The sequence below is a fragment of the Sinocyclocheilus grahami genome, unplaced genomic scaffold (assembly GCF_001515645.1).
Source record: "Sinocyclocheilus grahami isolate Dianchi unplaced genomic scaffold, SAMN03320097.WGS_v1.1 scaffold2415.1, whole genome shotgun sequence".
In the NCBI taxonomy this organism is placed as follows: domain Eukaryota; kingdom Metazoa; phylum Chordata; class Actinopteri; order Cypriniformes; family Cyprinidae; genus Sinocyclocheilus; species Sinocyclocheilus grahami.
In genome coordinates, this window is record NW_015507594.1 from 16,081 (window position 1) to 32,195 (window position 16,115).

Here is a 16,115-nt window from a genome sequence, read left to right on the forward strand (position 1 = left end):
GCTTTTGTGCTGCAGGCTCACACACATATGTCACATCTGCAATTGAATCTAATTTATACCTAGTAAGAAATGGCTTCTTCACCTAAACATTACAGTTTTTCCTTTTAGACAAAATCTCACACTCTAGTAGTCTCCTAATTTTCAGCACATATTCGGACAACATACAATGAAATAAGTTTTTCCACCAATACATTTAAACTCTGAGTTTCTGTCTCTTTTAGACAGCAGCTGTGAACAGGACTTTTATTTTGCTGTGGTGATGTGACCTCATAAGGCTGCGCCGCGCTCTCGCACATGTTGCGATTCGACCGAAGAAAGGTTTGTGTTTAAAGCATTTAAAGTGTAGAAACCGCTCGATCAACTCTAAAGTTTCGTAAACGGTGTAGAATTGAATGTTTATTGTTGCCTGTAGCCTGATTGATCCACACACGACTAACACAAACGTTGTGTCTCGTTAATTAGTACTAGTTTTGAGTGTTTTTTGTCTAGCTCATTTAGGAGTATGTACATTTTTTATTATTATGTACACAATTTAAATTTTTACTATTTTATTTATAATTATTATGTCTTTTTTTTTGTTTTTTGACAGTTCTACAGCTGCTACCTAGATTATATATATTTTTTAATTAATTTGCTTAAATAAGGACTACATTATTATGTAATTATTTGTCCCATTTTTATCTAAATAACTTTTTTATTTATTTTTTTACTTTTTTTAAATGCCAAACTGTATATGACTTTATGATTAATATAAATGATAAATTAATAAATAGGGCCTCGCATTCATTATAATCTATTAATTCATCTTTCTAATAATATCTAAAAATATGTCTACTGAGCTCTGATAATGAATGGAATATTATATTATCAGACGATCCAAATTTTAATAAAACAGTAGGTCTATACCTTTAGAAGCGCGGATGTGTCCGTCACCTTAAAGGGATAGTTCACCCCAAAATGAAAATTCCGTCATGTAGTAAAGCTCCGGTTCTTATCGATAGAAGAATTAACCAGATTTATTCTGGAGGAAGAAGGCTGCACGACCTGCTCTTTATGGAAAACGGATCACTTTAGTGACGGTGTCATTAGAAAAAGGGAGGCGTTGTGTAAATAAACATCTAAATACATGCAACAACCATTTACTCTGTACGTCCTCGCCAGAACAAACGACGAGGGTTGTGGATCGAAACTTTAAAACTTATAGATGCAGCATTCACACAACAGACAACTTTGCTTGAGGTTTTAAAACCCGCGCAGGTTTAGCGCATGCGTGAAAAGGCCTTTGCGGCGGCGCTATAGAAACAAAGTCGCCAAAATGCAATCACGCGCAAATTAGCTCCTCTAATAGTTCTTATGAAATTGATTTAATTATACTTGCTATTAGTATTACGCACACTGCAGAATCGTTATTTGCTGATTCAACTATCGGGACAAAAAAGTTGAACAAATCGCAATTGCTTCGTAAACCGTATTGCTTTGATATGGGATGCATCATTTTACCTTTAAATATGTAGTATTTTATAGTATTTCAAGGGATGGGTGGCAACCCTACAGCTGATTTAGTTTGCATTTATTTTTCTTTCTGTTAATTATTCTCATCTTAAACAGGACAAAGTGTCCAAACACAGAAAAACTTCCGCCCGAAGCGACTGAGATCCACGTGACTCACGATTATAAAGATGGAGTTTATTAAAGAGGAGAGTGAAGACGTGAAGATTGAAGAAGGATTCAAACATGAAGATACTGAGGAACAAACAGAGATGGAGTTTGAGGAGAGCGAAAACATTAAGATTAAAGATGTATTCAGCATGAAACAAGAAGATCCTGAGACACAAACAAAGATGGCGTTTGTAAAAGAGGAGAGTGAAGACATGAAAACCGAAGATTTGTCCACATATGAAGATGGTGAGACACAAACGTTTATTAGAGAGGAGAGTGAAGACACGAAGAATAAAAAAGCGTTCAGAGTCAAACATGAAGATGCCGAGACACAAACAGGTTGGTGTTTATTCTCAAAGCTGAAGAATCCTTATTCAATTTTTGATTTTGATCCTTATTCAAATGTCCAGCTCCACAGAAATGAAAGATATTTGTGAAGAATGTCATATAAGTGTCCTAATTAAAGTGGTTTCATTCGACGCATGTGGACCGACATGACCAGACAAATACTAATGCTGGCTGTCGACACGTCACGCATTAAATTAAGAAATAATGCAGAAGTTGCACAACAAAAAAATTATTTTGTGTAACATTAAACCTAATATCTACTTTTGAATTGAAAACGATGAAAACCATTTATTTCTATCAATTAATTATGCGACAGTATTTAACAAAAACATTTATTTTGCGTGAGGTGAACTCTGAAATGTGGGTAATCGGCTTTACATTTGGTAGTTACTGCTGCTGTCCGCAATTGTTCTTCATTTAAAGGGCTTTGATGAGCAAATAAAACCACCATTGCACACTAATTTTATAACAAACTTATATTTTTATCAGACATCTGTTTGCTCAAGCTGGGTTGTAAATGTAGCATCACAAGTTGATCTAGGATGGGTGTTTCTTCTCCTGGGGCCTGATGTATAAAATGGGCGTATGGGGAATTACAAAATAAACTAGGCATAAATATGTGCGCACCGTACAGACACTTTAGACCTTGCTTATGCACTCTGAGTGAGTGAAGCACTGAAGTAAACTTGATTTAAGCTGTTTTACATCTGATATACACTTTTAGATTAAATATGTCACTCCGCACTCAAATGACATGAAATCATTATCCAGAAGTTACAACTTTTTTTTATATGCGTTTAAAGGGAAATATTTGTAGTGGATGCACTTTTCCTGCGGCATTCTGTGTTTTCATGTTTTAACTAGCGAGGATTGCTTGGCACATGATGATTCCATTATAAATTGTGTTCTACATCGCAGAACTCGTGTTCTGAGAAAATATTACCAATCATGCACTCTTGACTCTAGACGGTATAATGACAGACACCAAAGGACTCGCTCGGTGATGGATCGGTCCATTGGCCGCTTTGAATAAGAGGCTCACACTGTACTGTACAGGGCTCGCAACATTATAATCCAAAATCCCTGGTAGCCCTTCGGGCTGGCACTGTTGAGATTTTGGTAACCTGAAAAGAATTTAACTAGCCCAAAAAAATAAAAAGGCAATTTTTTATGTCGATAATTGGACCGGAGTCGAAACATCAATCAAAAACACAATGCGGCCACGCTGTAGTTTTAGTTCGTCATCCACCATGATGTGCAGCTTTTCGTTATCCAGATCTTTCAGCCATTTTTCTCTGGAGAGGTGAAATTTTTAAGGAGTTTCAACCGATCGCAGAAAGCATTGGAGTAACACTTTATAATAACTTTCATAAATAAACATTATATAATGTTTAACTAATCATTACTTAATATATATTCACATATCTAGAAATATGAGATAATGTGCTTGTTAATGTTAACTAATGAACTTATTAAACATTACCAAATGATTAACAGATCATTATTTAATGTAAATTGAAATGCTTACAAATGTCATTAAACTTTCAATTCATATGATCATGCAATTTTTTTTAATCTTCAAATGATCTTGACAGATGGTTTACAATGAGCTTCATTAATAAATCGTTAACAAACAGTATATAATGCTTAACGGATCATTAGTTAATGTTTACAGATGTCATTAAACTTTCAATGCGTTTTAAAAATTTTACATTTACAAATGTTGTGAAGATATAGCTTAATTAGTCATTTTAAGCACTTCACAAACTATTCATGTTAATATATTCATTAACTCGTAATCACAGTCTGTAAAGGTCATATATTTGGTCTTTGTTGTGTAGACTTCTACTATTTACACATCTTAAATCATTTATTAATTATTTGTTAATGTTTTTGCAGTACCCAATCTAAAGTAAAGTAAATGTTTATAAACATTTACTAATTGTTTTAGTATCTTTATTGGCACTGGACTTTTAGCTACTTTAACAACGTTTGTGTAAAGGGTGGTTAGTTAAGTTTAGCTAAATGTTTGGTAAAGACATTACCCACATTGTAATTGGGCAGTTACGGCAGCGTGGAATATGAACGTGCATAGTTATTTTATTTAGTCTGTGTTATTTGAATGTTTCAGGGTTTTTACCTAAAACATAGAGACTCTGATGTTGATGTGTCTGCATTCAAGCATTTCAGTGGGCTTAAATAGATCACCCTTTACAGCAGATTTAGTTCACAAACTGACAGTTTTGACCTAAATATGATTTTCAGTTACAATAATTCCTAAAATTCGACATTAGTAACTTACTTTTAGCAGCATCAGTCTCGTGCACTCACAAGATTTGGGTGCAAAACATGTTTTTATCACCTCAACACTTATATTAGTATAATATTGTGAATCGTTAAACAGAATATTCCTTGAATTTGGGGGGGGGGTATAATTCTTGAGTAATTGAAGAAAATACTTCATTTATCAAAGCAATGCAATACAAGAAGATTGTTGCAGATTGAATCGTGTTCCCTTATAGTGATCAAATTGACCCTGTGCACTTGTTGACCCCTTACCCAACCATACACCAAACCTGAGCCTAACCGTACCCGTATCACACCTCAACAGCAGCAAAGGTGTTGTGCATTAACAAAAGCTTTTAATCATTGTATAACATCGGTTAAAATCATTTGTAGATTTTCAACAAGTGCATGATCATATGAATTAGAAGTTTAATGACATTTGTAAGCATTTCAATTTACATGAAATTAACATTAACAAGCACATTATTTCACGTTTCTGGATATGTGAATATATATATACTAATGATCCGTTAAGCATTACATAATGTTTGTTAATGATTTATTAATGAAAGTTATTATAAAGTGTTACCAGAATTGGTTCCCTGGAAGAGAGTTGAGAGTGATTAGCAACAATTTTGATAACATCCAGATGGCATTGCGGAAAGTCAGGCAAGATTCGGCCAAAGATAAGCAGGCCGTCGATATGCTGCAAGACAAGATGGCGAGACTGGAAGACAAGAGTCGTCAGTGCAATATTTGTCCCGTTTGTCTTAAAAAAAGGGGAAGAGGGCAGCGACCCTGTAGTCTTCATGCAAACTCAACTATCCCTGTAGATTCCCTCCCTTAAAAGCAGATCGATCGAGATAGATAGGGCACATCGATCGAATATATACCGGTGACGGCAACAGAAAGGGTCCGCAAAGACTAATCTTTAAACTCCTGCGGTTTCAGAACAGAAATGCGATCCTCAAAGGAGCCCGAGCCGCGGGTCAAATACGCCACAAGGGCAGCTCGCTTCTTTTCTTCCCCGATTACAGTAAATAAACCACCACGAAAAGATGCAAGATGAATCAGTCTAGGAAGAAACTCGCACAACACTTCTAACATCGCGACTATGGCAAGCAATACTCTAGTGAACTGTGGTGCCGAGTTGGCCTTTGGACTCAAGTGATTGACTGTTATGCTAGCAACGTATCCAGAGGCTGTTGTATTGGCACGAAGGAGAGTTACCATATTGACCCGAATATAAGACGATGTTTTTTTCTTGGAAATACATCTGAAAAAATGCGGTGGTCTTATATTCAGGGTCTAGACTTTGACATGCCAATAATACACCCACAACAATAGGTGGCGCCAAATACACATAAAACAAGTGTGCCATGAAATACGTAATGTAGTGCGTGTTGTAAAGATCGCGAGTAAAAACAAAAGAGAAAGAAAAGCTTACAGCTGCATGAGTCGTGACGGTCACGTTAGCCTGATGGGACCAAACTCTCTTTGTGATTTTAAAACGTAAGACAGTACCCAGATTTGAAGACTACAGTAAGATTGAACTTCTACTGTTAATAAGATTTTGGTAGGCTACTATTAGATGGATAGCCTAAATGTCCTAATTCAGATGGGCTACCTGTTTTAAAAAAAAAAAAAAAAAATGGTATATCAAAAACTGTATCTTTTTTAAATGTGATTGTTGGTACATTTGACCAGTTTTTACCATACTTTCAAAACAAAAATTAAAAGAGGAAAAATATGCAATATGAAAATAATTGAAGACAAAATGTGTTTTACTGAGAAAAAACAAGATTTGGTTTTTACAGGCAAGATTCGGCCAAAGATAAGCAGGCCGTCGATATGCTGCAAGACAAGATGGCGAGACTGGAAGACAAGAGTCGTCAGTGCAATATTTGTCCCGTTTGTCTTAAAAAAAGGGGAAGAGGGCAGCGACCCTGTAGTCTTCATGCAAACTCAACTATCCCTGTAGATTCCCTCCCTTAAAAGCAGATCGATCGAGATAGATAGGGCACATCGATCGAATATATACCGGTGACGGCAACAGAAAGGGTCCGCAAAGACTAATCTTTAAACTCCTGCGGTTTCAGAACAGAAATGCGATCCTCAAAGGAGCCCGAGCCGCGGGTCAAATACGCCACAAGGGCAGCTCGCTTCTTTTCTTCCCCGATTACAGTAAATAAACCACCACGAAAAGATGCAAGATGAATCAGTCTAGGAAGAAACTCGCACAACACTTCTAACATCGCGACTATGGCAAGCAATACTCTAGTGAACTGTGGTGCCGAGTTGGCCTTTGGACTCAAGTGATTGACTGTTATGCTAGCAACGTATCCAGAGGCTGTTGTATTGGCACGAAGGAGAGTTACCATATTGACCCGAATATAAGACGATGTTTTTTTCTTGGAAATACATCTGAAAAAATGCGGTGGTCTTATATTCAGGGTCTAGACTTTGACATGCCAATAATACACCCACAACAATAGGTGGCGCCAAATACACATAAAACCAGTGTGCCGTGAAATACGTAATGTAATGCGTGTTGTAAAGATCGCGAGTAAAAACAAAAGAGAAAGAAAAGCTTACAGCTGCATGAGTCGTGACGGTCACGTTAGCCTGATGGGACCAAACTCTCTTTGTGATTTTAAAACGTAAGACAGTACCCAGATTTGAAGACTACAGTAAGATTGAACTTCTACTGTTAATAAGATTTTGGTAGGCTACTATTAGATGGATAGCCTAAATGTCCTAATTCAGACGGGCTACCTGTTTAAAAAAAAAAAAAAAAAATGGTATATCAAAAACTATCTTTTTTAAATGTGATTGTTGGTACATTTTACCAGTTTTTACCATACTTTCAAAAAAAAAATTAAAAAAGGAAAAATATGCAATATGAAAATAATTGAAGACAAAATGTGTTTTACTGAGAAAAAACAAGATTTGGTTTTTAGAAAGCCTTTTTCCAAAAGGGTACATCTGGAAAACGGGGGGTCGTCTTATATTCGGGCCAATACGGTAATTCTAACTATCTGCTTACTACCTTCTCATTCAGTTCTTGTTCTTGTCCTCTTAAAGTTCCAGATGCCATGATTTATCCACGCAAGTCCACTGTTTTACACTCGAGGATGTACATTATTATATCCTTATTAAATCTGATTTATGGCACTTAACATAATATCTTGGAATGTCAGTGGTTTAAATAGTGCCGTTAAAAGGACTAAATAGTTGGACAGGCTTCTGTTGCACTAATACAGGAATCTCATTTAAAGGCACCTTTATAAATTAGTTTCTTCTTCATCTGCTAAGAAAACTAAGGGGGATTTGATATTGGCAGCTCAGCGCCTTCCCTTTTCCATACATTGTTCTAAGGGTGATGCACATGGTCGTATTACATACCTACTTCATACATGGTCCAATATTAAATGCACCTTTGTCTCATAATATGCCCCTAGCGAGTGCGTTCTATCAACAGCTCATTCATATGATACTAATCTTTATTGACTATCACCTCGTGATATGCGGAGACTTCAATGCTGTGCATGACCCCTTACTCGATAGGTCACAAATGTCTCAATCTGATTTGGCCTCCTCAAAGTTGTTGAATGACTTTATAATAGAGGACAATGTGTGTGATATGGCGATTGAGAAATGACAGGGCCAAGGACTATACGTTCTTCTCAGCTTGCCATAAATCCTTTTCTCGCATTGATTATCTGCTCATATCACCTGCTTATATTCCATTTATTGATAACACTGATATATAACCTCTCAATCTTTCAGACCACTCCCCAGTAACTTTGTGTTTTCTTCCATTTTCTGCTCCCTCTGGGCGTAAACGTTGGATGTTTAATACATCTTTACTCCACGATTTAGAATTTCTATCACAGCTACGTACCTCCCTAGTAGAGTTTATTCACTTGAATAGTGGTTCCATAAACAATCCTCAATCCTTATGGGAGGTAACAAAATGCTTTATTAGAGAGAAATGCATTATTTTTCTGCAATTTGAAATTCATTGAATGATCCAATTTCTAGTCTATTTGAACTGATCCAATTTTTTTGCCTGTTTGAACCTGCAAAGGATATAGATGACCTACTGACACAGTATCTGTCATTTGTGTTTGATTCTCGCTCCCTTCACATCATGGGTTTCGAAGACTGCCCACTCTGCGAACGTGTATATTCCAGGCTGAGCCAGCACCTGAGGGTGACCCACAGGGTGATGAACCTTCAGGAAAGGAAGCTGCTCCTTGCCATCTCCTCCGGGAGGGTGGACGTCCGCAAGGGTACCTGCCCTGTGCCCACCTGTGGCAAGTTCACCTCCCGTATAGACCGCCACTTGATTGGTCACACTGAGCTAACGGCGGCAGCCCGGCAAGAGACCATACAGGCTCTGAAGATGAGGAAGATCCTGCATGACCTTTCCGAGCTGAGGGCGAGCAACCCGGCCGTGCCCATGGCCTCGACCCTCGACCAGGAGGACTCTCACAACCACACCTTAACTCTGGAGGAGGAGGAGCGGGCCTGTGACAACCCCCGCTGCCAAAACCTCAGGAATGAGGTGGCAGACCTCAACAGGCAGGTGGACACACTGAGCCAGGCCCTCAGAGACATGACCCGCCGCTACTGCCTGTTGAGGAGGAGATTGCGACTCACCCCCTCTGCCCAGGTCAATGGAAGAGTGTTGTCGCTCTTCTATCTCCTGAGAAGGCAGCGGAGGAGGAGTAAGGCAAGCCCCGTGCTGGGCCTTCGGGGGAACCGGCTGGCCAGGGCCCCTGAGACCAGCCCCCTGCAACGGCGCCATCTCAGCAACAAGAGGAGCACCCCTTCCTCGACCATGTGCCGGCTTTGAGTGAGTACCATGCTCTGTCGCTTCTCCTTCTCACTCTGTGGCCATTGTTCTGACCCCATTGTTCTTCTGTTTTTTTTTCGCAGACATCCTCCTCAAGGAGTACCAGGGCAACCAGGAGAGCACCGACCACACTCTGAGGCTGGTCAATAATGTGGCCTCAAAGATGTTACATTTCCACAACTACATTGCGTACATGGCTCAACTAGGCCAAGATCTTATTCAAGCTACAAATGTTAATCAGCGACTAGAGCAGTCGAGTGATTTCTCTTTTTCTTTTGTTCTTTGATTTACTTCAGCGAGTTTCACTTTAAAAGCTGCACTGTCACTTTAAAACCTGATGCACATGACGCGGATCTGACACGCATCTGATTTTCTCCAAACTCTTTACGGCCATTTAAGACTTTATAACTCCGTTAAGACTGCGTTTAGGAGGTAACCCGCCAAAACTGTGCATTTTGACAATTGTGTGTGTTTTTGTCAGTTGAAGTGCTACTGGCAGTCTGTCTGAAGCGTCTCAGCGCATGTGTACAGCTAAATGCGCAGCCTTTCACTATATTTCATTTGACAATAATTTTCGTCCAGTGTTTGCGCTATTTCTCGCCAGAAGTTATTTTATTGCATCTTTTTTCTTTTTCGGATGGCCCAGGCCAGTATTGCCACCATGTGGACAACAATTCAAGGCATATATGCGACCTGTGCATACTTTACCCTCGGGCCGGATGAAGATGATTGGTGGCCGGATTTGGCCCGCGGGCCGCCAGTTGAATAGCCCTGATATAAACAATCAATTTAGAAGAATAAAAAGACACATTTTAACTGTACGTCAGTGCAGGATGTGAAAAAGTAGGCCAGTGCAAATGTTCATGAAGCATACTTTTGAGGCCCAATCTCAAATGGCACACTTCATATGCACTTACAGTCTTGTGGACTTACAATGGCTGCCACGTGTAATGGTGGTGGCCTATCAAATAATAAAAAATAAAAAAAATTACATTTGTTTTTTCTTTGTTTTTGTTCGGTTGCCAGACAGGGTTTTAATCCTGTCAATACGTAAACACCGGATAACTTATTTAAAACCATCAATTACATATGAAAGGTAGAAAAAAGCAAATTAAACCTGAAAACATTTCTCAGAACCAACTTCATTTACAAATTTATTATAAACAGTCAGCAAAATCACATAACAAACAGCAAACATAATCGGCTACCAACAAAACGAGTTCAGAGTTTTACATTTAACTTAGACACCACCATAAGCAAGACAAAAGGGAAAAAAATAATAAACAAATGAAAGAAGAGAAGAAAAACACTAAAATTCAGAAACCCCGATGTGAATAAGGTTGCTGCAATGCTGTTTTCCCCAATGTCTATTTCACTTCTTTTTCATGAATGTTGATATTTGTATGTTTAAGAGCGACTGAGGCAGGAGCTGTGTGTGATCAATGGAGAGGGGGCGGGGTGCAGTAGCTCATTTGCATTTAAAGGCACATGCAACAAAACAGCGTTTTCATCTGTGCTCAGAAATGGGCATATTCAACAGGGATTTATAAAAGATCTGTGAGGTATTTTAAGCTGAAACTTCACAGACACATGCTGGGGACACCTGAGACTTAAATTACATCTTGTAAAAAGGGGCATAATAGGGGCAAATTTGCCTTGATCTTTTGGCATATAAGAGGTCTTTGCAACAATACATCCTGCAAGTTACAAAACTTAAAATGTCCCTGTCATCAATAAAAAAGCATTTATAGGCTCGTTTGATTCCGAGATGGCATTTTTAAATTGATATACTTGCTATGATACAGAATATCCACGGAAGTTTTATAGTGTCTGATTTCACAGGTTTTTTTCTGAATATATAAATGATGATACAATGGATAATATTTGCTATGGCTCTTGTTTTAAATGATTTTTGAACTCTTGGCGATTTTTAAAAAGCACCCTAGCGCTCAGTGCTCGGCACTCTCCTGCCATTTTTTTTAAAAACGTGGCGCTCCCATTGAAAACAACCGAAAAAAATACGCTAGCCTCAGGTAAAAAAAAAATGCTTTGGTGGACACACGGCATTAGCATGCCTTATGTCAGCCATTCGCTGTAATCCTGAAAGAAAGCTTTATGAGTGATCTTCAGTTTTGTCACCAGTAAAGGGCCTGCCCACTGAGCAAAGGTACATCTAAAAGATGTCTTTTCGACAACATCTTTGTTGGACATGGCAAAGATTCCCCCTGAGGAGCGAGAATTAATGTTTTTACGAAGTCTTTTTTTGACATCTTCTGCACGTCTGATAATAGGGCCTTTCGCACCGCAGGAACCTTTTCATAGTACCAGAACTATTTGTGGAACTACCCACTTTTTGGCGTTTTCGCACCGCCGGAACTGGGTGAGATTTTAGTACCGGACTGCCTTTTTCAAGAACCAAATTAGCTCCTACTCCAGAGCAGGGTCTTTCATGGGACCTCCATACAAGGTTAAAAACTGGTTCAAATTTTGTCATTGTGGACATATTTTCAACACCTTATAAAGTCTCATTTAGACTTCATTTATTCGTTTTACTGACAAACTAATTTCTATGTGTAAGTGTAAAGCAACTTCTAGACAGTGTTTTTGTCTGAAAATCATGAAAATAAAAGCAACTTAAAGGGGTCATATGATGCGATTTCAATTGTTCCTTTCTCTTTGGAGTGTTACAAGCTCTTGGTGCATAAAGAAGATCTGTAAAGTTGCAAAGACTAAAGTCTCAAATCCAAAGAGAAAGCCCGGCGTGTGTGTTTCGTTGTGAAAGCGAAACTACTTTGTTTGGTCTTCCAAAAGAGGACACAACTAGAAATCAGTGGTTAAGTTGTATTTACAACACTGTTCCAGAACACTTCAACCCAAATATTCAGATGTGTGCAGCGCATTTTATGGAGGACTATTTCCTGATCCTGGGAGAGTAGACTACAATGTGTCTGTGGCACAAAGGCTGTTTCTATAAAGTAGGGCAGCTCTAACTTTGCTAGGACAGTCTGGCGCTTCCGACTCACAGCCTGTAAGTACGTTTTTCATATATAAATAATTTGCCACTGATGATTCAACTGTGAGTTTTGAGCAGTGTAGAGTAGCACTTGTTGTTTGTCATTTCTCCGATCATGTTTTATGTTTATGCGGCGCGACAGTATAAGTCATTATAATCAGTAATTATGTCCCCACTGGATGCAACAAATGCCTCGTTTCAATCACAACGCACTGGATAGCTGGCCAATCACAGCACACCTCGCTTTTCAGACCAATGAGCTTTGTAAAAATCGACGTGTTTCAGAAAGGCGGGGCATAGAGGAGAAACAATAATGTACAGTATGTGGAAAATAATGTGTTTTTTTAACCTTAAACCGCATAAACATATTGCATTGCACCAAATACACAACATAATGTTGTTTTTTGCAACGTCATATGACCCCTTTAAAACTTTACTCAAAATACAGAGATTAACCATTTACAAATAACAAACAACATTTGGTTTAGCTGGGTTAGTGTTAATAGAGTCTGGTGTGGCAGATGGAACTGGAACTGACTTCTGTCCTGGTTGTCACAACAGCTGTCATGTTTCTCTGTCTTCAAGAACTGCCCTGAAACAATTCAAATATAAAAGATTTTATATATATATATATATATATGTCTGGGCGGAGAGAGAGAGATTCAACACTGGTGTTTCGATACCGAATGAATCCACATTTTTGAATGAATCAAGTGAGTCAATGATTCAGTAACCCATTCATAAAGACAGTAGTCACTTGCCTCGTTTTTGAATGAATCAGCTGTTTGAATGAATGACTAATGACTCGCTCATTAAAACAGGTATTTACCGTCATCTACTGGTGGTTTGGTTTCATATTTAAAAGTATTGCATTTTTCCCAACATTATAAACTTGTATGTTCATAAATATTTTATTACATTAATCTTATCAAATGATTTATGCATTTTACATTTTGTGGTGTAAATGCATTTATGGCACCTCAGCTTCATTAAACAGTCTGTGTAAATACATCTAATGCCACTTCAGATGCAGCTTCTGTCTCCTCAGCAGTGAAAAGATGGAGTTTGTTGATAGCATGCGCACTCTGTGAAAATTTTAATTTGCAAAAATAAATTACTCCACTGCTCGCAAAGAGAAGTATGAACACCGATGACAACAGAGTTGCACTGTCCAAACAGTTTGTGGTATAAATGTGCTTTTTTACTTGAAGCATATGTTGTCTTTTTCCTTTATTTTGTTGTCAGAATGCACCAGAACGCTTTATATATAATGTTGAATTCTCAAAAATTTTGGGGCCGGGAAACAAGTGAGTGAGAGGAGAGAGGAGGAGGAAAGGGATAAAAAATTTTCCTTCGAAATTTGCATTTGGCAGATGCATTTATCCAAAGTGACTTGCAGTGCATTTATTACAGGGAAAATGACCCTGGAGCAGCCTGGAGTAAAGTGGCTTGTACAAAGAGACACTGGAGGTGGTGGCTGCGGAGTTTGACCAGCAACCTTCTGCTTACCATTTCAGTGGTTTCGGTCCTCTTGTTCCTTTAGAGCAGGGGTCAGCAACCTATGGGACATTTGACAACACTAGAAGGTGTTTCTACCGGCATATAAGCAAAATGTATTAGTCTACTAAAGTGTAAGAATTAATTGAAAGTGCGCAGCTCTTTGTGTGTACAGATGAAATATAATAAACAAGAATAAATATTTTTGAATACATTTATTTTCGCCAAATTAGATACTGATTATCTATCATTCAACTGATTATTAATTGCGCTCCACACAAAATGCAGCGGTGAGAAATAGGGCTGCACGATTAATCGTATTTTAATTGCGATAACGATATCCACCTTTTACGGTTAATTAAAAATAATTGTCACGATATTGAAAACATGTTTTTATTTTGGCATTTGCATTATCTTGCATTGCTAACAAGTCTTCACTAGCATTCATGCTTGTGGTTGCCAGATGTTAAGAGCTTAAAGTGATAGTTCACCCAAAAATGAAAAGTTGATGTTTATCTGCTTACCCCCAAGGGCATTCAAGATGTAGGTGACTTTGTTTCTTCAGTAGAACACAAATGAAGATTTTTAAGTCAAACCGTTGCAGTCTGTCAGTCTTATAATGGATGTGAATGGGAATCACGGCTTTGAGAGTAAAAAAAAAAAAACTACACAAACAAAACCAAATTAAACCCTGCCGCTCGTGACGATACATTGATGTGTAAAGACACGAAACGATCGGTCTGTGCAAGAAACTGAACAGTATTTATATTGTTTTTTTAACGTCTGATGCACTGCAATGTCTGAAGTGTCCTGAGCGTGTATGCATCTTCTTCTTGCTTTACGGCGGATCACAGAATTATAAGTGCATTACCACCACCTATCTCTCAAATGGACCATTGACACTCCTAATTGAGATTGTAGATAGTGTCAGTGGTCCATTTGAGAGATAACAAAAAAGCTATCATCATGAAGCATCAACCTTAGATTTAAACAGTGTGAAATTGAGATTACACCGCTGAATATAGCAAACCCCGGATGAAATACATATACGAAAATGCTTATTTCATTTAACCTGTGTAACACCCAGCCTAAATAAGGCAGGCTACACAAATAAAGTTTGTTCTTCTTACCTCTTAATAGTGGGATTTGAAGGAATGCAGGCACAATAAATAACCACCAAGATAAATAATGAATGCCAACCCAGAGTGTATTTTACAAGACGACAAAAAAAACGATATATACAATCAATGTATGAGCATGTGTGCGTACTGTCCTTGAAAGTCCAATAGTATGAGTGTGTCTGTGTGTGTGTGTGTTCAGTTCGGCCTCACGGTGAATTATATAACACGTTAAGGAACAGCGCTGTACTGTGAGGAAATCTAACTTAAATAGTCCCACCAATTTGACCATTCCACGCTGAGAATTCCACAATAGTCACAGCAAATAACAGCAGAACGTAAGAGACGATCGATTGTTGTATGTGTTCCCAAGTGAGCACATTGAGTGTAGTGGACCCCGTTTCTTCTCGCGAGAGTTCGCTCGCGACGCGCTAGGGAATCCCCGTGACGTCACATGGATCAGATGAGTTGACACTTCCGATAAAAGAAGCTGGTTAGCAGCATTCAAAAGCTACGCTCAACGTGCTCAAATGGATGTGACAAATGCTGATCCGGTTACTGGTGTTAATACTGTGAACACTGTGAATACCGATAATCCAAGTACACCTGTAAATGACCAAGAGATTGTTGAACAACTAGATGTGGATTTTACAGCAGGCCCATTTGTAACCAGGCACAATCCTACCGCTGAAATAACATCTATGATAAGCTCATTATACATTTCTGACTCTGATCAATCTGATGATGATGATAAAGGAAGCAATATTTTAAGTGGTGAAATAGTACAGACAATGCAGGCAGACATAGCACAAGTAAAGGTGGATTTATTGGCCCTCAATAAAAGAGTACAAAATATAGAACATGATTTTAAACAGTCAATAGACAGTACAGTAAACCGGGAGACCAGTTTCAGGCAGGCCGTGGACGCTAGCTTGGCTGGTTTGGAGGATTATTTACTAAAATCACTGGAAAAATTAGAAAGGGCGGTAACTGATTGTTTTCTGAGGAGAGATGCCAAAATAGAAAGTCAAATGCAAAAACTAAGACTCACCAGTACACCCACACTCTCCAGATTACAGACCTACTCACCAACTTCCTCCCACATTTCTCTGGTCTATTGTCCAAAGACCCCAACGCCGGTTAATGCTAAACAGAAAGATCCAACTCATTCAGTGCAAAATACTACTTATGATGTAACTCCTTCTGTGTATACTCACTCACATAATGTGCTTACCTCCTCAGTTGTGGCTGGCTCATCCTCATTTTGTCCGCAGAGATTCATAATGGTAGATGGAACGATTCACCAATCCAGAGACCTGCAAAAGTTTCTGTA

The 16,115-nt window shown here is 38.5% G+C and overlaps 1 protein-coding gene across 1 annotated transcript; it reads left to right on the forward strand.

The window, feature by feature from the left end:
- The first annotated feature begins 241 nt into the window (after positions 1–241).
- LOC107574966 (uncharacterized) lies at positions 242–11,435 on the forward strand. The gene is made up of 4 exons (XM_016261385.1): positions 242–318; positions 1,609–1,998; positions 8,460–9,154; positions 9,238–11,435. The coding sequence occupies exons 2-3, from the start codon at positions 1,680–1,682 to the stop codon at positions 9,152–9,154; spliced, it is 1,014 nt and encodes a 337-aa protein (XP_016116871.1). The 5' UTR covers positions 242–318; positions 1,609–1,679; the 3' UTR covers positions 9,238–11,435.
- Positions 11,436–16,115: the final 4,680 nt, after the last annotated feature.

Bases quoted from the DNA above. Each gene is read 5' to 3' on its own strand.
- LOC107574966 (XM_016261385.1), top strand. From the start codon at position 1,680: ATGGAGTTTATTAAAGAGGAGAGTGAAGACGTGAAGATTGAAGAAGGA. The intron at 1,999-8,459 runs GTTGGTGTTTAT...TGGGTTTCGAAG, and splicing joins AGATGCCGAGACACAAACAG to ACTGCCCACTCTGCGAACGT.